This window comes from Exophiala viscosa (assembly GCF_022695815.1).
Source record: "Exophiala viscosa unplaced genomic scaffold EDD37scaffold_1, whole genome shotgun sequence".
Taxonomy (NCBI): domain Eukaryota; kingdom Fungi; phylum Ascomycota; class Eurotiomycetes; order Chaetothyriales; family Herpotrichiellaceae; genus Exophiala; species Exophiala viscosa.
In genome coordinates, this window is record NW_026944353.1 from 2,292,941 (window position 1) to 2,313,691 (window position 20,751).

The window sequence follows — 20,751 nt, forward strand, 5'->3', positions numbered from 1 at the left end:
CCAACTTGTTTGTGGCGCTAGTATACGAAGTGAAAAATGATCCCCATGAATTATTGTGCCTTGACGCGTGTAACACGATTCATTGCTGGTCGCAGTCCTCGGCAACACGCCGGATAGGCGATGCCTGGAGCAGATGCCTGGAGCAGATGCCGGGGGACATATGGCTGCAGCATCGCACAAGAGATGGATGTCGAGCAGCGCATATTGAAGATGAAGAGATTTTGGAAGGGAAATAGAGGAAGAAGCATCCTTATGAGGTCCGCACGAAGTCAACCTTGCGCCTTGTTGTTGCCTGAGACGATTCTGGCCAAGCCGCGTGGGTGGAAGGGGGCTAAAACGCGAACCATGGTGATGGGTTCTATCACACCGGAAAGAGATGATCACTTTAATTGGATTCTGGATATCGAGACGCGTCACGTTATGGCAGCGTTTGACCATGTTAACGCGTTGGCCATCAGCAGAAAGGGAAGTGTATGAGATGTTGCGTTGCATAAAGACCTAGTATACAGCAAGTACCTTGGTATGCTAATCACATTGTGCTGTTGCAGCTCAAACCACCGTGACACATGATCCTCATATGCACGATAGTAATATTTGGAAGCTGGAGCTCATGCTCAATGCTGTTCCCATCGAGCTGCCTGTGAAGCATACCGACCCTGTCCACTACAGACTCCGGAACCCCTGCCACCCAGCCGATCATTTGCTAGTAAACACATAACGTGGGAAGAAAACTTGGATGGACTCGAAACAATGCGTGCGATTGAGACGTTAGTGGTCGACTCATTGCTAGCCGTCTAGTCCTCATCCTCATCCTCTTCAGCAGCGGCCTAGAGGTGAAGGTCAGCAGTCCGCCATGGCAAGACAGGTTCCTGGTTACTCACGTTGTACTTGGCCTTCTCGTCTTCGTACCGCTTCTTGTCGGTGGCGGCCTTCTTCTCATATGGCTCACGTTGCTTCTCGCTGAGGGCCTTCCACTTATCACCAAGGACCTTGCCAACTTGACCTGTAGAAGCAATCAGTATAAGTGAATTACAATGAGGATTGAAGTCTTACCGAAGCTGATACCCGGGTTCTCCTCACGGACGGTGTCACGTTGATCGTTGGCGAAGAACATGTAGGCAGAGAGACCTCGCTTGGGCGCGTTGGGGTCTGCCATGGTTAGCTGGGTTGTGTTGGCTGTGGATGATGTGTTTCCGAACCCTTCTTCTTCTTGTCGCCTCCACGGGCCTTGGACTTGGTAGCTTTTGCTGCTGCTTTAGGCATGATGACGGTGATGTGTGAGTGTGAAAGGTTTGCTAATTGAGCTTGTAGGGTGCGCGTTCCTTTAGGCTTGTCAGTGGCCTGCGACCAACAAACAGAAGACAGTGGTTGCTGGTAGACTGGAATAGGCGCGAAGCGTAGGAGAGATGACACGAAGCGCAGAAGGACAGCGACCAAGACATTATCGCGAGGTAATGAGGAAGGTGCTTGTGTAGTGACGATTGCACGACTGAGTGAATGGTAGGCAATGCGCGACAAAGATGCATTCACGTTCAAAACGCGTGTTTTCAATTGACCAAGAGAAGCGCAGAGTCCAATTGACTTACCGAGCAGTCAAAAACGCGTCGGAAAGGTGAGTTGTGTGGTGTGCACTGTGGTGGTGATTGTTAGCGATTGTTGATGGTGCGGTGATAGTAGTGGTGACGGCGATGATGAGGTCGAGCAAGGTAGCAAACAGGGTAGAAAGAGGATGACAAGGCCATTTTCGACGGGGATTTGAAGGGAAAACAATTGGAAAGAAAGGTGGTGGTGTGGACAGAAAGGATCGCAAGTAGTGAATGTGAGGGTAAATAGTACTTACAGTGGTGAGTAGTAGTAACGCAGGCGCTCAGTGTGAGCGATGAGTGCAGTAACAAGTCACAGCGAAAATTGTATGGGAGGATTTGTATGGGAGGAGAGTAAAGTGGTGGTAGTAGTAGTAGTAGTAGTAGTAGTAGTAGTAGTAGTAGTAAGTAGTAGTAGGAAAATTGGGTGGGAGGGGGGAATGGCCGTGACTACTGACTGCCTGCCAGTTCTCTGCCAACAACAACCGGGCTGGCCGCCTATTGGGAAATGGAATGACACCTTGTGGCCGGATCAATTGATCTGGGCACAGTTCCCGCAGCGATTGATCTGATCCTGCGCACTCACTCGCCAGTTTCCCTCACAAGCTTCCATCTCTCTCTCCCCTTTCTTCCCCTTTGCGTGCTTGGTACCATCTTTGGCTTGCTGGTTGTGGTGGTGATGATGATGATGCTGATGATAGCTGCCCAGTCAGTGCTCTCTCTCTCCTTCCCTCTCTTGCTGGTTTTCCTCCTTCCCCCTTCTTTCCTCCTTCCATCTCTCTTCTCCTTCTTCTCCTACTCGTACCTGGGTCACTCACCCACTACTGAGGTAGCTGACTCCGTACTCCGTACTCAGCTCCTCCTCGCAGCCATTCACATCCCTCTCCTGCACACTATCATACCTACCTTGCTTCCACCTCAGTTTGACAGGCACATTAGTACTCCGTATATCAAACTAGTCAAGCTTCCTACGTCTTTCACCTGAAGTGCTTTATCCCTGCTCCCTTTTCGCTCCCTGCCTGCACCGAGTCAGCTCCGTCTCATTTCCCTCTCTACTCTCTATCATCCCAACCAGTCACCTCTCTCACTGCAGGCACAGCTCCTTTCCTTGCTCTTCAATCACTGCTGCATTCCCTATTTATACCCTTCTGCTTGGTCGTGGTCCATTACGTTTGCCAGTCCTGGACTCGTGCCCACCATGCCTCGCGTAGGTACGTACCTAGCTTGGGATCCGAGATACTAGTACTTGGTGTTTTGTAATAATGCATGCAACCGTGTCTGTGCCACAGGACTGTCAGAATTTTAAGTTGCTACTTGCTCGACTAGTAGGCACTTATCGTGCGCTTGCAACTCGCTCCTGATATGCACCGAGCAAAACCTTCATGGAATTCGTTCAACCGATGCTTCAATCCGCATCCGATCGGAATGATCACGAAATCACGATTGTCCAGTAATCCCAATCACGTGATTATCAGAGTTCCCCGCAGTATTCGTGCTGCACTGCACGTGAGAAGCTGCCGTCCAACATTCGCTACCTACCTAGGTAGGGTCAAATCGCTCATCATGCCCTGTACTCCACGCTGAATAGTTTGTCCCAAGGCCTTTGCTTGGCCGGCGACGTGTTGCTTTTCGCCGGGCTTGCAGCCGAGCCTGGCATCTTATGCTTCATCGGTGACTGCGATGCATCTCTGGACGGTGCAGCAGACTGGTTGGAAATTGGTCCTTTGGTCCCTGGTTGAACATATACGCTGAACGTTGGGTATTGCCTACTGGAGTCAGGGGCGGCCGCCTCGTTCGGGAACGAAGCCGATTCATTGCCGGGCTAGGATTGCCATCAGTCGAGCATCAGGGGCCAAGTAGGAGATCCCTCCTCACCACTTCAAATACTTTCGCATCCTCCCTATCTGTTTGACTGGCCTCTGTAGGCTGCCGGACCACGCTTGATCGTGCATCCGGTGCTGTGGCATCATTGTCGTTCTCGGCATCCGCATCACCATTGGAGTCTTGTGCTTGTTCGGCATCTGTGTCACTGGTAATAGGTGCAAGCGGCGCAGCTTTGGCGGGAACATCTTTCATGTTGCTTCCTCTGCCCGTGCCAGCTGCATCGTGCTTCCCCTTGAGATCCATGCTCTTTTTGCTGCCCGTGCTGGATCGTCGACTGTCTAGACTCTTAGTCAGTGTCTTGGTCACCATCGTCGCAGTCGCCGTTCCGCTGGATCCTCCGATGCTGATGCCGGATTTGTGTTCTTTCCTGCCCATGCCCATATGTCCCTTGACATCGATGTTCGATGCTGTCACTGTCGATTTACCTACGGATGGCGTACCCGGGGCACCAAGCTTTTCCTCGCTTGCATCGATCATGTACCATCTCAGCCCATCGGACAGCTCAAAGGGGTTCTCATCATCAATCGACCTCATCGAGCCGCTGTCGTCAACATTCCCACTTGTCGAAGCATTACCACGCATCCCTGTTGAGAGACTACGTGATAAGTCCACCACGCGCTCCTCGACCTTGTTAATGCGGGCCAACAGCCAGTCTCTCGTCTGAAGCTTGTGCGCATCCTGTTCCCGGAGGAAATAATGTGGCGCACCGACGTTGAAGGCTGCCCAAGGCCGAGTTGCTTGGTTGCGCGTAGGGAGGAAAAGAGCCAAATCGCCCTCTTTGAAGCTGCGGTATGCAATCTTGTCATGGGCTTCCGCTTGACTCCTATGTGTACGCTCGCGATAGGCACGTGAGTCCTTTTGATACTTCTTTGCTAGCATCTCAACGTCCTTGTACCGTTTGGTAATCAGGTCGATGGTGCTGTCAATGTCCAGTCGCTGCAAAGCCGAGACGAAGCCAGTGAACTTCGCCGACTCGGACCCAAGGTCGCCATCGGACATCCAGTACAGAGTTTCCAGGTCTGAAGGGTCCGAGTAGTGCTGTGTGGGGGCGGCTCCGGAACTGGTCCTTCTCATGACAGATGGGCCCGAGCCTTCGCCGCCGCTGAGTAAAGTGCTAGCGTTAACCTTGGATGCCCGCTGGATTAGTAGGTTTTCCTCTTGTCGAGCGACTGAGTATCCAAATTGCTCGAGCATACGAATGATGCGATCGTGATAGTGGAAAAGTCGCTCCGATAGTTGTTTGGCTTTCTCGCCTCGTTTGTCAAAATGCTTCTTGACCTTTTCTTGCCGCTCTGTCGCCATTTGTGCTTCGTGGGTAAGATCTCCTATTTCATGCTTCAAGCGTTGTATCACTCCTTCATCGTCGGCTTTGCGATCAGCTAGGTCAGCCACCTTTTGTTCCTCGGACTTCAGCTGCTGTCTCAATGCATCAGAGCCTGTTTCGCCTGCTGCAAACTTCTCCCGCAAGCTGTGCATCTCAATCCGCTCGCCCGCGAGTTCTGATCGAAGAGCAGAGACTTTGTTTCTTTCTTGGCTCAAATCTTCACGCAACTCACTTGCCCAGGTTTCCGCTGAAGAAAGTTGTTCAGTCAGTGCCTTGATTTGAGACTCAGCATTAGAGACTTTCTCCTCCAAAGCTTTGAGTTCTGCGGTCGCCAGTTGCAAGGAATCGTCAAGCCCGCGCGCATGAATTGCAGCGCCTTCTGACAAGATCTCCAGAGCGTTGACAAGGCGGCGGAGGTTCTCAGGCGGAGAGCCAGCTGGAGACAAGTTGGAGTGCACAACCTGTAGTATAGCGATGTATTCCTGCTCTTGATCTTCCATTGCCCTCAGTTGATTGGCTTGTGCCATGTTGTGGCCTTGAGCGTTTGCCCTGTCGTCCTTGATTTGATGCACTTGCCGTTCTAGCGTTGCTGCGCGCTCACGCTGACTAGCGGCGTCCTTCTGGGCCGCCTCGACTCTCCGCTGTGACTGCGCCACTTCTTCCTCTGAGGAGCGCCTCAAATCTCCCAGCTCGTTTCGGAGGTTCACAACAAGTTGATCTTGTTCCGATCGGAGGTGGTCTCGGGACTCGTTAAGGCGGTCAAGTTCGTCCTCTGCTTCATCCAATTTGACCTTAAGCCTATGTACTTCGTCATCTAATAGTTGCCGCTCATCGTCAAATTCTTGCTTCTGAGCTTCGAGATTGGCCATCAGGTCTCGCTTGACCAGCTCAGCCTCCTGCATCTTATCGCGGCTTTCCGTGCTCGATCTGCGCTCTTCGTGTGCTTCCTCCTGCAACTTCTGGATTTGACCTTCCAGCGCCACAATCTTTTGCACCAAGGTCTTTTCATCGTGGTTGTTTGACAGTCGGCGTCCCGATGTTGATGATCGTCGCGAATGATCACTCGGTCTCTGCAAGGGACTCGGTGAGGGGGAGCGTGCTTCGAAGTCCGTGGCGCTGCCTGGCACAAACACGCCACTGGCTGGTCGACTAAGTTGGCTCTGACGATGAAGCAGATCTTCCAACTTGCGTACACGGCTGTCCGAAGCACGCAATTTCTCCTCCAGTCTCAATTTGTCATCTTGTAGACTCTTCACTCCATCAGCGCCACGAAGGACGCCACTTTGGGTGAGGTCATGCATACTACCATTTTTGAAAGGCTTTGGTTTCTGTCTGCGGACCGAAGCATCCAACTCCTTCATACGCTGGATGATAGCTTGGACTGCATCATCCATTCCCAAGGCTCGAAGGTCGTCTGTCCAAGCAAAGATCTCGTCTCTGCTCACAAAAGGCCAAGAATTTCGTGGAGAAGACGCTTTAAGATCGATCAGAGCATCCTTAGCATTCAGGTCGTCGTTCAGAAACTCGCTGTGAGAAGCCGCCCATCTCTTTCGACGTCTTTGCTCTTCCTCGGTTTGTTGTGATAAATCATCGTGAAGGGCGTCCACCTCCGACCGCATACGCTCGGTCCATTCTGATCGACGAGCAGCCTCCACCAAAGTAGCCCCGTAGATTTCTGGAAGTTGAAAGACATAGGTAAGCAGTTGGTAATTGTCGTTGTCCTGAAAGTCCAGGCTCGAAACTGCAGATAACAATTCTGGCAGGCGAGATTGGAGGCTGGAAATGTGACGCAATGTCGAAGACCATTCGAGAGACACATTACTTCTCGCTTCTGCAGCCGACTTGCATCCCTGGACAATCTCTTGTATAAGACTTTGAAAGGCCGGTAATAGGTCTCGCGTATGGACAGCCGCTTTTCGTGATGCTGAAATTACCGATTTGGGATTATCTGGCATTTGCAAGACATCTTCGTAGTCGGCGCTGATGCGTTTGGCCAGAGTCTCAGCTTCATCCAGAAGAGCATTTGTGTCGAACTGTGGCACCTGCGGCGAACGACTCTTAGCATTATCTGTGTCCGTCCTCAAAGACTCCACGCCATAGTGTAGTTCTTCAAAAGCCTTTGCGAATGTCGATGTACTTTGCTCAACACTTTCCGCAGCAGCATCAAGACGATCTCGGTGAGTCAGCTCCAGCAGAGTTCCAACAGGCGTTTCAGCCTGATCGTGCCCAGGGTCATTCGGCCGCCGCAGAATTCGAGCCACATCTTCACGCACTGGCAGCTCTCCAAGGGTGTTTGTGCATGTCTGCCAATCCCTAAGGACATCACGAAGTTCCTGAAGATAGCCCTCCGCCCACTGACGGGTTTCGTCGAATCTCTGCTGCAAAGAGTTCACATGATTCCGCAGGTTGTCTAGGGCAACATTCATGGAACGAGCAATCACGGTTGCTTCGTCTGTGCATGTTTCGATGTTTTCCACACCGTTTCGTGCTACCTCGAATGCTTCAAGTGCCCAAGCTCGCCGTGACATGAACAGATCCTGCCATGCTTTGAGGCTGTTCTCGTCCGCGAGGGAGGAAGGGGGTTCGGAGGGATCCTGAAGTTCGACATCGCGGCTAACAGGCGGTTTGGAATCGGAAGATAGATAGTTCTTATCATAAACGTAGACTTCGGCCTCGTTCGAAAGATTCTTGACCAGTTTGCCCCGAGATGTCATCAAGATCTGGTGCACCGCAGGGATGGCTGCGTTGGATTCGATCCATGACCGTAGCGACTCAACGGTAGCGTTGGTATCATGGTAAGTCAAGTTTCTACCGGTATGAGAAATGTAGACCTGCAAAGCCATCGTCCCCTGTCATCTCCGCCGTCAGTGGCCATGCGAGAGTACAAATCCAAAGTCGATGTCAATAAAGTGATTGACGCCTATGATGGATCATTTAGGCGGTAGCGCGTCACAGTTGAGGAAGGCCCCGGGGGAAAGAGCACGTGCACGAAGTCTTTCTTTGTCGGCGCCCTTAACACCGATGGTTTTGATGCTGAAGAGGCCGCGGCAGGGCAGCGGAGAAGGGCGTGATAAGGTAGGTACTCTGGGGTCGTAATTCTAGATACCAAGATCGCGCCGAAGTACTTTCGTCAAGCCGATCTTGAGAGTTCGGGATGTCGTTGGGCGCGAACAGATAAGACTGCTTTTATAAGACCACATACGCGGCTTGACATTAGCTACTTCACTTTCCCCCATGTTGAACGAAAACCAGTGACCAGTGAGTTGGAAAAATCCATCTAAAGACCACTGGCAGTCACCAGACCAAATATTGGTCAGAAGGACAACCGCTTCAATCGCCTTTCGAACAAGCAAGCGGCATTCAAGCAGAGTAGGGGGGCCTGCTGCTATTCAGGATGCCGGACTATCTTCCTCACGTCATGAAGCCCACCCTGATGTGGCATTGGAGGTCATGGGAAAACATCAAGGCCGCTTCGACATTCACATTGGCCAACTATATGAATATCATCCTTATTGTCTTCTTCCTAGGGCTTGCGTTATGGCAAGCAAAGTCCAAACAGGTGAGATTCTTCCCGCACCCAATCAAGCTCTGCCCGGGCACACCCCGTCCGACATCAAGAACTCAACGCTGCAATCCTGGCCTGCTCGCTATACGAAACTAATGCCACCTCTATCCACAGAGCGCCGCCGCCAAAGCCGGTCATGATAGACGCTATCTCAAAGCGCCTGAATTTCCTCCCATCGAGGAGCAAATCGACTTCGATTGGAAAACCACCGAACCAGTCCAAGCCCGGCCTTTCAAGCCCAAATACCACTTGACCATGGGTGAGTCTCTATACCCCTCTCTTCTTAAGCCTTATTTCCTTTTTCACTCTGTCCAGCCCCCGTGGCAAGGAAGAGCTGACTTTCTGTTCGAGCCGAATCTGACTCCTCAGCCCTTGAGAACCTCGCGCCCTCAGAACTGCTGCTCATGGACAAGACCTACGCCGATCGCATCGAATACCGCAAGGACATCATGGCGAAGCACGGTAAGCATGTTATCAATGTAAACGACGATGAGCGTGTTCGCCCCGCCGTCGTTGAGTTCTACATCTTCCTGATGGGCACGTTCCTGCCCTTGCGCTTCCCACAGGTCTTCAAGCTCCACGAGACCAATTACGAGGCGGGCCAGACATTCATGCTCCAGAACACCGTGACAGGCGCACTATTCCCTGCCAAACCCGGCTCCAAAACTCCGACTTCCAGACTCCTCGAGATCCTTGGCCGGACCATCGATGAGGATTTTCTATTCCTTCTGCCCGAAAAGGACACGGAAGATCCCAAATACGTGCTCGAAGCATACGTGACGGTATGTCCATCCGGATTCGACCCGGCAGAGAAAATCGGCCAGCGACTCGCCGCCATCCACGGGCCCGTCCCAGGCTACAGCTCCAAGCTGGAAGGTAGCATGGACCGCTTCTTTGCCAAAATCGAGCCCGGCAAGTACGTTAAGCGTGTGAACTGGAGCATAACGACCAACGCGGACCTGTACGCCGCCCATTCTAAAACGCATGCACATGACGGCGACAGGGCCGACGATACCGTGGAGCTCGACGAGGTGGACGTCGACAAGACATTCGTCCGCTCCGAGCGGCAGACACTCCATCGACTGCCAAAGTCGAAGGCACTGGTCTTTGCGTTCCACACATATCTATATCCGATCAGACAGATCAAAGAGGAAGGCTCAGGCGAGGAGCTTGCCGACGCGATCGACGGCTTGAAGGCAGGTAACGTGCCACAGATGCACTTTTACAAGCGTGGCGCCGTATGGGGTGAGGCTGTCAAGAAGTACCTGCGAAGTTGATGGAGCAGTGATATACATGTCGACATATGTATACAGGTTTTGGAACCAATCATGCACATAGTTACGTGAACCCAGACAAACTTTTTGGTATTCACATTTGGAGCTGGTTCTATCTCAACCGCTCAACGACCTTGATCAGATCTGCCGTGACGCCCATGGCAGTGACCTCGCCGCCAGCACCAGCTCCTTGTATCACCAGTGGGTTGGCGCCGTATCGTTTAGTGTAAAAGCAAATCAGATTGTCGCTTCCTCTCAGACTGGCAATTGGCGTCCCTTTCTCCACCATTTCCAGACCAACCTTAACTTTTCCAGCTTCGACGTCCACGGATCCTACGTAGCGAACTACTTTGCCCTCCTTCGCCGCCTTGTCCTTGTATCCTTCCATCTCACCGTCGAACTCAGGCAATTTCTGCATGAATTCGTCGCTGGACTTCGCGCTCTCGAGCTCTTCGGGGATCAGACTCTGGACAGGGAAGCTCTCTGGTCCTTCGACCTTCAATCCAGCCAGCCTCGCCAGAATTGTCAGTTTCCTGGCGACATCCATTCCATTCAGATCGTCCCGGGGATCAGGCTCGGTGTACCCTGCGTCTTTTGCCTGGGATACAATTTCCGACCACTTGCCCTTCCCACTTTCGTTGGCCGGGGCAAAAGAATTGAACAGGAATGACATCGTGCCTGAGAAGACGCCCTCGATGCGTGTCACTTGGTCGCCAGTCGCGACGAGGTCTTTCAGTGAGGAGATGACAGGCAATCCGGCGCCAACGCTGGACTCGTGGTAAACCATTGCCTGGCCGTCCGAGGACTCGACCGCGTCGAATATATCTGTCCATAATTGTAGATTGCTGGAGAAGGCTTTCTTGTTGGGTGTCACCACGCTGATCCCCTTGCGCAGGAATGAAGGGTAGGCATTGGCGACGTCCTGGTTCGAGGTGTTGTCGACGAGGATTGTCTTTCCGGGAGCGGAGGACAGGTAGGAGGTCAGCTCGGAGAGTGATAGCAGCTTCGAGGACGAGGACGGTAGACTGGACGCGGAGACGGCATCGTAGTTGGGTGTGTACAGTTGTTTGGATGACCGGGACAGGAAGATCAGGGTTGGGCGCAGAGCAGAGGGAAGGCCAGCGACTTGTGAGAGAAATGCAGTGCCGACGCCGCCAACACCGATGACGGCGAGGTAGATTTTCGAAGACGACATCCCGTTTTGCAGTGCTCTACAGAAATCTGTTGGGATACGCTTACGAAGGCAGGTGTATTGGATCTTTTTTTCTTGAGGCTCAAACACCGCGGGGTAACCATTATGCAGGAACACATTCGGTGAATGAGGGGACCACTGGACCGGGCTGTGCAAGGCTACAGGCACCATAGCCTTGTCGATGAGCACGTGCTTTGACATGACATTATTTCAATTTTATGTATCGAAACCCGGTAATCCGGCTTGACCACCTATGTTCGACCAGAACTGTGCATAGTCAACGCCTTTCTTGGATAGAAGACGCTTCAATTCCCGCAGTGCTTCAGCCTGCCTTCCTTCGGTGAAACCGCCTGGCTGCGAAGTCTCATACTGGACAATTTCTATCCACCGGAAGAAGACATCCTCAGCCCCAAGGTCGGTGAGTTGGCCTCTGAATTTCTCCAGTGCACTGTCCTGTGGCCCAGGTTCCACCTCGACCACTGCAGTCTCATGTACCCGCCATATCAGCCAAGTCTTCTGATAGTATACCAGCGCCAGGCTTTCCAGATCTTTCAACTGGATTGTACCTCTGTCCACCAGTTTATGAGCATCGAGCATGGCCTTGAAATCGAGATCCCAGTCCTTGTCCAGCAACAGGTAGCCCGTCTTTGCCAGATAGTCTGCTCGCATCGCAGGGTCAATCTTGACCTTGATGGTCAACTCTTCATCCACCTTCCATGTCTTGACTCCGTCCGGAACCTCTGGTGTGAGAAGTGGTGTGTCCCATATTCGTCCTCTGCGGACAATGATTTCGGTATCCCTGAAGCCCAACGTCGTCCTCCATTGCCGTGGTCCGACAAATCTAGACACTTTGCCCCCGAACATGAACTCCTTCGGCCAGTTACCAATGAAGGCAAAGATGAAGTAGTCGATCATCAGCAGGAACGTCCGAGAACTGAGGGTATTGATGAGCTCGCTTGCCCCAGCCGTCTGCGTGTCGACCGTGTAGGCGGTATCATATCCAAAGATCGTGATGACCTGTTGAAAATATATCGGTGCAGCATAGTAGACGCGGACACAGAGACCAAGCGTGATGAGTAGATTGAGGAGGACAGGGACGACGAAGACTCGCTTTTTCAGGCTCACCGGCGTGTTGTCGATGTGGACGAGGTACATATGGTCGGTGGGCAGTGTGGAGAAAAAGGGTTGTAGAGAGCCGGGCGCATATTGAAATGGTGACGGAGGCCCTGAGGTAGAAGGAGGTTGCGGTTTCGGGTCCTTGTTCGAGGCAGCCGTGTTTCTGGCGGCTTTCTTGTTGGCGGCGCGAGCCATCTTGTCAGACCTTTTATTCCTGGTCTGCTTTGATGGCGCACGCCTGTAGTTGCTGTGCTGTGGGCGGACACTCTCCTAAGAGCGATGTAACTGCAATCGAAAAATATCTGGGATGATTCATTCATGGCACGTGACACGTCATCCTCGAGTCATGCAGCAATCGCGATAACTCGGGCCTTCCTTCGTCTATCTGGTGTATGTAATCACTTTCTTCTTGTTCAGTACATCTCAGCTGGTCTCGCCGCGTCCCGATTACACCATTGTCGAATGGAGGAATCGTAGCGGTAGCGGTGTACCGGCGTCCCAGGCGGCCTTGCGCCTCAACCGCAATCCCGAAAATCCAGCCGCGGGCCAACTGCTGAAGCTTGATAGTGCTTGGAGGCTGAAAAGGAGCTGATGAGTGGCAGATGCTGACAATGACAGGGGCTGTTGAGTCTCAAACCCTGCCCAATCCAGACCCCGTGCAATCTATGTTTGCTACTAAATCGAGAACTGGGTGCTTACCAAACACTATTCTCCCACAATACCTCATCTACGGGCGAGACCTTTTGGTACAAGTGCTTATGCTGACCGCAATATCGTGACTGGCTCGGTCCCTTGCAATGGCTTGCAGCTGGGCTGCCCTAAGTGAGATGAAATGCTCACTCTTGCCCTCTCTATAATTTCTGAATTCCCTTTTGCGCAAGAGTCTACCTTTTGAGTCCCTCCGCCATCCCACTACCTTCGTGCCAGTATCTCTGCAGCTACACGTCCACTGAGTGGACCGAGGCGCTGAATCTCGATCATTGAGAACTTCGATTCTCCTTCACAATGAATTACATTCCAGAACGTCTCGTGAAGGGCATCCGACAAGCCAGAGACGCAATGCCGAACCCTGTGGCTGGCAGCAACCCTACGAGCACATTCACTTTACCGAACGGCAAGGTTACACATGCTATCGGCAAGCTGGCTCAAGCAGGTGTGGTTGATGATAGCGATGGCGGACTCGGTCTAGCGACCACAACGACCAGCATTCACGCCGAGAAAATGACACACCTGACCAGCAAACTGGCACAAGCCGGTCTCTCCTCCTCCGACGATGGCTCCAAACCGTCGAGCCACGGTCTCGCAACGAAGTACATCATCGTGATTGCAGTTGTTGGTGCAGTGGTCCTCTCTGCTCTATCAGTGGGTGCCGTCTTGTTGTGGAGAAGGTACAGGAGAAGGAGAGCGTACAACGTTGTTAGCAAAGGTGTCGATGTCAAGGGCAAAGGCAAATGCGCTACGCGGGACAAGGAAACCGATATGTTCAATGCTGACATGGCGGAAGCCGATAGCTTCGACCCCAACGGTCACAAGCTCGGCGAGCGGAACTTCGAGAGTGGTTATGACAAAGTCGATACTGGATATGAAAGCACCGGGTACAAGGATACTCCAGACCTAGGAGACCAAGGAGAAAAAAGTGGTGATAAGAGCTCGAATTTTGAGGCTTGAGTTCGGCATTTGCACGATCAATCTTGTGGGCAACATGTCGAACGTGCTGCTATGTCTAGTGAAGGTGCTCGGCGTCATATGGGGATCATGGGTTTTACTGATGGTATTTTGGAGCTGGTTCGTGGTCACAAGAAAAATTGGTTTGTATTCCATGTTGATGCAAACTTATCATGCTTGAATAGTCACTATGTGAGCACCTGCTATAGCTGATCACATACATTGATGGACATTCTTCTCGTGACTTCCATCGTTCCCTCCTTTGACTTGTCTGCATACTTGACCTGCTAACGTCTTAATCTGTCCTTCTAGCCCACTCATATTCGACCACACAACCCCATGTTGGGAGGCCGCCCCAGTCAACATGGCCCCCAATGGTAATACTCAGCGTTGACCTTGGCATGTGGCGTACGGCCTTGACGGGGCAGAGTAGTGGTGTTATTCGGGCACAGGCAAAGTATTGCTCCCGAATCATACCCCTCACGAGGCTGTAGTCGGAAGGGGGGGACTATTTTAGCACTGTTGATAAGACAGTTCTTAAATTCCGCGATTAGGAAGGATATCTTTCGCACTGCATCCCGAAATCCACTTTATCTCAGATGCCATATTCGGACATCCAGTGCGGTTGTTGAAGATCTGCAATGGATATGTGCGCTGCCGAAGGTAAAGATACTAACAAGCATGTCTCCCCAGAAGACTGGGTGTGGCCTCACCAGCCCTCCATTCCTGTTGCTGCAGACTTCATGCCAATATGGCTGCCTCGACGAGCATTGACTTGAAACGATCTAGTATTGAGTCCAAGCCACTAGCCTCGTGGCAGGAGATCGCACAAGCTCTCGCGAGACAGCACGATTCCTCACGAATGGCTTCTCAAGGACCCAGTGTCGGACGATGTCCGAAACGTCACGAAAGTGCCCTATACCTGTGGCATCATGACGGAGACTGAGCTCGCATTGACGGAAAAAGATGCAACAAGTCTCTTGGAGATGCTAAAAACTGGCCGCGCGACCAGCTTCGATGTCACACTCGCTTTCTGCAAACGGGCGGCCATAGCACACCAACTGGTTCGTGTTGAACAAGTATCTCCTGAAAACAAAGGCTGATAGACAGTACAGGTGAATTGCATGACCGAAATGTGGTTCGATGAAGCCCTCGACCGGGCCCGGGAATTGGACAAGATCTTCGCCGAGAGTGGCCCCGTAGGTGCACTTCACGGCCTTCCGTTTTCAATCAAGAACACATTTGCCGTCAAAGGTCGAAGATCAGACGGGGCCTATGTGGCTTGGTATGACAACATTGCCGAAGAGGATGGTCAGCTGGTCAAGATCATCCGGGACCAGGGAGCTGTGCTGTACTGCAAGACTACTAACCCTCAGACTGCCATGCATCTGGAGACTACATCTAATCGTGAGTTCTTGTGTACCTGCACCTCGTGAGAGACACTCGTCTGACTACCGAACAAGTATATGGCCGGACCCTGAACCCCTTCAACCGAGATCTCACTCCTGGAGGCTCTTCGGGTGGCGAAGCCGCGTTGTTAGCCATGCGAGGCTCGCCCATTGGGCTGGGTGGTGACGGAGGCGGCTCAATTCGATCCCCAGCGGCGAACAACGGCCTGTTCGGAATGAAAGCCACGTCTGATCGAATACCGTTCGTCAGGGGTACCTCTACCATGCGAGGCTGCAAGTCATTTCCCATCGTTGCCGGTCCCTTGTGCCACAGCGCTCGGGACACAGAACTCTTCATGCAGACCGTCCTGGACACCTCTCCCTGGCTCGAGGCATATAACCTTGTTCCGCTACCCTGGCGACAGGTCACGATGCCAGAGAAGATAACCATCGGTCTGTACGTCGATGATGGCTCGGTGATGCCCCACCCGCCAATCAAGCATGCGCTCCAGGCATTGAAAGCCAAGCTAGAGGCTGATCCCCGGTTCGAGGTGGTTGAGTGGACACCATATAAACATGATCTGGGATATGACCTGATCAGACAACTATACTGGGAAGATGGTGGCGTCGAAACCATGGCGATAATGGAGGGCTCGGGCGAGCCCATCCTTGATCTGTCCAAGTGGGTGATGAAGGACAGTCACGTAAGGCCCCGGACGCTGAAAGAAAGCTGGGAGCTCAATTATCAGCGCGAAGAATTCCAAAGTAAGAACTCCACGGTCCCTCGACGGTGACTTCCGCAGAAGTGTTACAAAGCTAACTCAGTCTTTCTAGAGCAATACCTGGCCCACTGGCTGTCTACACCGGTGGTCCCGGACTTTCTAGTATGTCCAGTGGGACCTTCTGTCGCTCCCAAGCACGAGACTGCGCGGTACTGGGGTTATACAGCAATTTTCAATATCCTTGATTACCCGGCTGCGAGCTTTCCGACAGGCCTTACGGCCTCAGCTTCGACACATATCCTTGATACTGATTATGTACCGAGAGACAACGAGTTCGATGAGTACAATTGGAAACAGTATGAGCCGTCTGCTTACGAAGGGGCTCCCGTCTCCCTGCAGGTCGTTGGACGTAAATGGGATTGTGAAAGAGTCCTGAAGATGGCTGGCATGCTTAACGAGGTTTGCATGTCATAAGGCAAAACCTTTGGTCTTGTGACAACTCGCTATACTAGAAATACCAATCTTGACAGATAGTACACCGACGATAGAAAGCCAGAGCATGATGCTCGGATATCAAAAGCAGTGCACCAGTTGTCAGTGCTCACAAAACCGCCACTCACGGGCATCAATGGATCATGTCGTTGCTCTCAATGACATTCGCAACGACCGAGAGTTGCAAGTTCTTGCCATTCGGACTTGAGCTTCACTTCTCCACATGCTCATAAACTTCCACCGCCTTTTGTTCGCTTCCACCAACAGCATCTTCCTCGCCCATATTTACCCCTTGTTTCGCAAGGATATCATTCTTGACAGCGTGCTTGCCGTCGAAGATCACACTTACTTCCTCCAGCGTAATTTTCGAGGTCTCCGGATAGGTAAAATATACCATGACAATGACCAGGACAATGATGAGGTTGATAATCAGGTAATATTTCCATCCAATGTTTTTCAGGGCTACTGGATTGAGATAGTTGAAACCAGTAATGGTGGCCTGCACGAGCAAGTTTTGAGTGCAGATGAGCTTGGGTCGGATGTCGTAGCTCATGCATTCCACCGTGTAGCCTGTCAGAATGCCATTCCAAGTTGATGCGTAGAATGCATTGAAGATGAAAATGAATGCTATGACAGGTGGCCCGGCGTTTTTAAGGCCATGCTGGACATCGAGAGCACTGCAGATCGTCCAAGGCAGAAAACCCGCCAGTAACATGCCAGTTAAAGAAGTAAGCATCATGCGGCGACGACCGAATTTGTCGATGACATAAGCACCCCAGAATGCCCAGCCCATGTTCCACATGGTCAGACAGCCGTTGATGATGCTTTGTGTCCTGGGATTAGTGATCCCAATGCCTGAGAGGATAACGACGAGGTAGTACCCGATGATCGTTTGACCGGTTGCTTGGCTTGCGATAGCGCAGGTGAAGACGACCCATGTACGATGACGATTACCAGGTGTACGGATAAGGTCAAACCAACTGCGGCTGCCATTCTCTTTCTCATATGCGAGGGTCTGAACGATCTCGTTGTATTCAAATCGTGCAAGGGGATCGGCCTCGTTGCCGCCGCAGTGTACATCGATCAGCGTTTTGAGTGCTTCCTCGTTGCGACCTCTGGACACGAGCCAGCGAGGGGATTCGGGGACCCACCAGGTGAGACTGAGTGATATGAGGGAAGGAAACATCTGGATCAACGAGACGCTTCGCCAGCTCCAATCACTCTTGATGGATAGAGTGCCTAGAGTGACCCAAGCTGCGATGGTAGCACCTGCCAAGACTTAGCAGGACAGGCAACATCTTGTTAGACAGACTTACCAAAGTAGTACAAGGTGTTCAGTAGAGTAGACAATTGCGCCCGATGAGTAGGGTGTGCAAGCTCAGATACAAGCATTGGTGCTGCAGTATATTCGAAGCTTAGACCCAGGCCAATGACACAGCGGGCTACTGCGAACATGGCGATCCCTTGAGCAAAAGACTGCAGGAATACGCCGATGATAATGATGACAGCACCAGAAATGATGACGAGCTTGCGTCCAATCCTTTCGACAAGCCACCACAGGAAGAACTGTGAGATGACTCCTCCGAGTCCCTGCGTGCCGTTGAAGATACCCAGTTGTGCTCCAGTTGGATGGTGAAAGTAGGATTGCCAGTAAGTGAGTGTTTGCATGCCATTCATGATCGAACCATCAAGGCCGTTAGTCGCTTGGACGATGAGGACAACGCATAGCCAGCCATAAAGCTTCCGTAGATGTTTGTATCGATACCATGGCTGGCCAAGGAGCTTTTGGACATCGATTGTTGTATCTCCTCGTTGGGTGCCAACCACGATCTGGTTCTCTTGAGGGGCCATTCTGATCAAACGAGGCTTGCGCGATACAGTCTTGGAAGCTCCTGCAGGTCGAAGAAATGAAGAAGTGGAGGCTCAGGAGACATGCCTAGATATATGGTTTGTGAACCGCACATCGCGGCTTGCATGCGGCCAGGCGCGTTGGAAGCAAGAACCCCAGGCGACATGAAGTGCATCGTCTGACAACAGAATCTCATGAGGACTGCGTAGACTTGCTCTCAATGATCTAGGAGGCTCTCAGGTCCATGTAGAGGGCTGTCCGAAGAGACCACCTGCCATTCCACAGTCAGACAGTATGGATTTGACCACTGCTAGTACCGGGGACTCTCCGATGGGATAAATTCGAGCCACGAGAGTGCGCTCGCTTGAATTGGTAATTAGCATAAATATGCGAGTCAGTCCTGCGAGACGATCACCTGCCGAAGAGACTGGTACGCCGCAAGGTTTGTCAAAACAAGCTGTCCGCCTGTGGTTTGAGGAACCGGAGTCTGGGGGCTAGGGGTTTCTATCCAGTCACAAAACCCACCTGTACTCCGCGCCCATGCACGAGTCTCCACCCCCGCACTACCTCCTGCATTCATTTTCCGGGTAATAGAGAAGAATTCAGCCGTAGTCCTCGGCCAGGAGCTTCTGGATCGCTCGTTCTGAAGCCGAGAGATGGTCACAGCCTTTAGTGGTAGCTTGAAGGTGCGGTGGGCTGATGTCTATGGAGCACGAGGGCTGTCTGTCGGTCATGGTCGGCTTCAAAGCCGTAGAGTGCTGCACAACCTAACGTGATAGGTTGTCTCCGAGGCCGCGTCCTCGAAAGTCTGAGGACGTCGGAAACAATGTCGCACCATACCTGCATGAGTACTCGTGAACGTGACCAAGTCACGAATAGAGGTTGACGAAGGAGTGAAGTGAAGTGAAGTAAAGTGAAGTGAAGTGAAGTTGACAAGGCCAAAGACCAGGCCTCGGCTAAGTTACTACTCTGGAAGCACTAAGCAACTCGAGAGTCACGTGGGCCATGTAAACATTGAATACTCCGTACCTCGAGACAGTCTCGTAACATGGTCCATGGCCTTGCGCGCAACGATACACAATCAAATGATATCCCATGCCATGTCCCTAGAATAGCAAAATGTCCTCGCCAGCCTCGAAACGTCTACGCTTGTCAAGTTCGAGGGCATCCCTGTCTGGTCGACAAAGTATCTCCGGTGGCTCATCCTCGCTGCCACGCCCGGCATCTGTGGTCAGTGAAATGAAAGTGAGGACAAGCAAATGCGAGGCTAATAAGTCTTTGTAGGCTGGTACGAGCAGACTGACTGCGAACCAACCCACGTACGATTTTATCTCGGGCGCAGCCACTGACGGCTCGGCGCAACCACTACGGCAATCGAGACTGCGCCAGCCTTCGGTCGCCAGACAAGGTCAGGAAAAGCGTATACATGGAAGCAAGAGAGTTCGCTGACATTCTCCGGCAGACCACGCGCAAGATGAGAATCTGCGAGCCAAGATCAACGCGCTTGAGTATGAACTGAAGAATTTGCAACAAGAGCGGGGACTGCTCGCATTGCAGCATGACAAAGAGCTCCGTGAACAGCAAGCCAGAGCAGAGGCCGACTTCAAGAAGTATCAGGTTGGTATACACACTACTGTGAACTGACATGTGGCTGACCCATGATAGAATGCTGAGAGTGCTGCTCAGAAAGCGACCCACCGGCAAGAGGCACTTGCCAAAGAGTTACGCGAGTTTCAAGACCAGCGAACAAACGAGAAGGCTGCATTGGACCGACAGCTACGTGACCTGCAAGATCAGAATGCGTCCTTCAAGGAAGATGCCGAAGATGCGCAGGGAAGGCTGGCGGACCAAGAAAGACATTATAAGCACCAGTTGGACGATGTCGAGGCAAAGCGGGCGGCACTTCAGGAGACTGTCGAAAGTGTAAGACAGGACCTCGACGAGCTATCACAGCAATTCGAGGCCACCCAAGGCCGATTATCGGAACGAGACGCAGAGGTCGAGAGCTTGCAGACCGAAGTGGCGGCATTGAAATCACATTCGGCAGACAGCGAAGCGCTGAACGTGCTACAGAGTCAACTCTCCGATCAAGTAGCGCATATTCGCCGACTTGAAGCGACAAACAGGGAACAACTTACAGAACTCCGGAGATTGCGTGATGCGCACCGCAGTGTACAAGTGGTCGAAGAACAAAAACATGGCCTGGAAATTGAACTTCAAGTCTTGAAGGATATCGAAAGGCAGCTCGGCGAAGCTCAAATACAAAAGGAAATATTGGAAGATGAGAAGCGCACATGGACGAGTCTGCTGGAACGCGACGGACAAGAGAGCGAGTTCGAATCTCCCGAAGCGGTCGTCAAGGCCTTGATTCAGCAACGCATCGAATATGCGTCAATCATGGACAGGTTGGGCACGGTCGAAAGTGATCTGACCGAGAAGGATGAGATCATCAAAGCACTTGAAGCAGACAAGAGCTCCGTGAAAACCGAACTGGAAAAGTTGAAGTCGCATCCCGAGCAGACGGAACCTGGAAACGACAACAAAGCCTACAAGCGACTTGAACGTCAACGAGTGCTGGCTGTCAAAGAAGTGGAGTACCTGCGGGCGCAACTCAAGACCTTCGACACGGAAGAGACTGTTATGATGGACAACCAAAATTTCGACGCTCAGCGCTCTGAACAAATCAAACAGTTGGAA

The 20,751-nt window shown here is 52.1% G+C and overlaps 8 protein-coding genes across 8 annotated transcripts; 3 read left to right on the forward strand and 5 right to left on the reverse strand.

The window, feature by feature from the left end:
- Positions 1–794: 794 nt before the first annotated feature.
- On the reverse strand, positions 795–1,263 carry EDD37DRAFT_645023 (non-histone chromosomal protein 6; the record flags this gene model as incomplete). Its single annotated transcript, XM_062817585.1, has 4 exons — positions 795–827; positions 882–1,003; positions 1,054–1,149; positions 1,200–1,263. The coding sequence occupies 4 exons, from the start codon at positions 1,261–1,263 to the stop codon at positions 795–797; spliced, it is 315 nt and encodes a 104-aa protein (XP_062675151.1).
- A 1,881-nt stretch (positions 1,264–3,144) lies between these two features.
- Positions 3,145–7,634, reverse strand: EDD37DRAFT_558431 (autophagy-like protein 11; the record flags this gene model as incomplete). Its single annotated transcript, XM_062813753.1, has 3 exons — positions 3,145–3,314; positions 3,614–5,387; positions 5,448–7,634. 3 exons carry the CDS (start codon positions 7,632–7,634, stop codon positions 3,145–3,147), a joined length of 4,131 nt encoding a protein of 1,376 aa, XP_062675152.1.
- Positions 7,635–7,910: 276 nt separating this feature from the next.
- On the forward strand, positions 7,911–9,688 carry EDD37DRAFT_42115 (uncharacterized protein). Its single transcript, XM_062812578.1, has 3 exons — positions 7,911–8,350; positions 8,471–8,615; positions 8,708–9,688. The coding sequence occupies exons 1-3, from the start codon at positions 8,186–8,188 to the stop codon at positions 9,631–9,633; spliced, it is 1,236 nt and encodes a 411-aa protein (XP_062675153.1). The 5' UTR covers positions 7,911–8,185; the 3' UTR covers positions 9,634–9,688.
- Positions 9,689–9,742: 54 nt separating this feature from the next.
- EDD37DRAFT_604158 (homoserine dehydrogenase) lies at positions 9,743–10,825 on the reverse strand (the record flags this gene model as incomplete). Its single annotated transcript, XM_062814713.1, has 1 exon — positions 9,743–10,825. The coding sequence occupies one exon, from the start codon at positions 10,823–10,825 to the stop codon at positions 9,743–9,745; it is 1,083 nt and encodes a 360-aa protein (XP_062675154.1).
- Positions 10,826–10,991: 166 nt separating this feature from the next.
- On the reverse strand, positions 10,992–12,199 carry EDD37DRAFT_616528 (uncharacterized protein). Its single transcript, XM_062815670.1, has one exon. The coding sequence runs from the start codon at positions 12,131–12,133 to the stop codon at positions 11,039–11,041; it is 1,095 nt and encodes a 364-aa protein (XP_062675155.1). The 5' UTR covers positions 12,134–12,199; the 3' UTR covers positions 10,992–11,038.
- Positions 12,200–12,943: 744 nt separating this feature from the next.
- Positions 12,944–13,606, forward strand: EDD37DRAFT_645028 (uncharacterized protein; the record flags this gene model as incomplete). The annotated part of the gene is made up of 1 exon (XM_062817586.1): positions 12,944–13,606. The coding sequence occupies one exon, from the start codon at positions 12,944–12,946 to the stop codon at positions 13,604–13,606; it is 663 nt and encodes a 220-aa protein (XP_062675156.1).
- Positions 13,607–14,354: 748 nt separating this feature from the next.
- Positions 14,355–16,302, forward strand: EDD37DRAFT_671074 (putative amidase; the record flags this gene model as incomplete). The annotated part of the gene is made up of 5 exons (XM_062819390.1): positions 14,355–14,416; positions 14,451–14,667; positions 14,719–15,010; positions 15,067–15,756; positions 15,826–16,302. 5 exons carry the CDS (start codon positions 14,355–14,357, stop codon positions 16,185–16,187), a joined length of 1,623 nt encoding a protein of 540 aa, XP_062675157.1. The 3' UTR covers positions 16,188–16,302.
- On the reverse strand, positions 16,302–18,262 carry EDD37DRAFT_42349 (MFS sugar transporter-like protein). The gene is made up of 2 exons (XM_062812594.1): positions 17,522–18,262; positions 16,302–17,474 (listed from the first exon to the last, which is right to left on the reverse strand). Exons 1-2 carry the CDS (start codon positions 18,054–18,056, stop codon positions 16,417–16,419), a joined length of 1,593 nt encoding a protein of 530 aa, XP_062675158.1. The 5' UTR covers positions 18,057–18,262; the 3' UTR covers positions 16,302–16,416.
- Between the last annotated feature and the right edge of the window lie 2,489 nt (positions 18,263–20,751).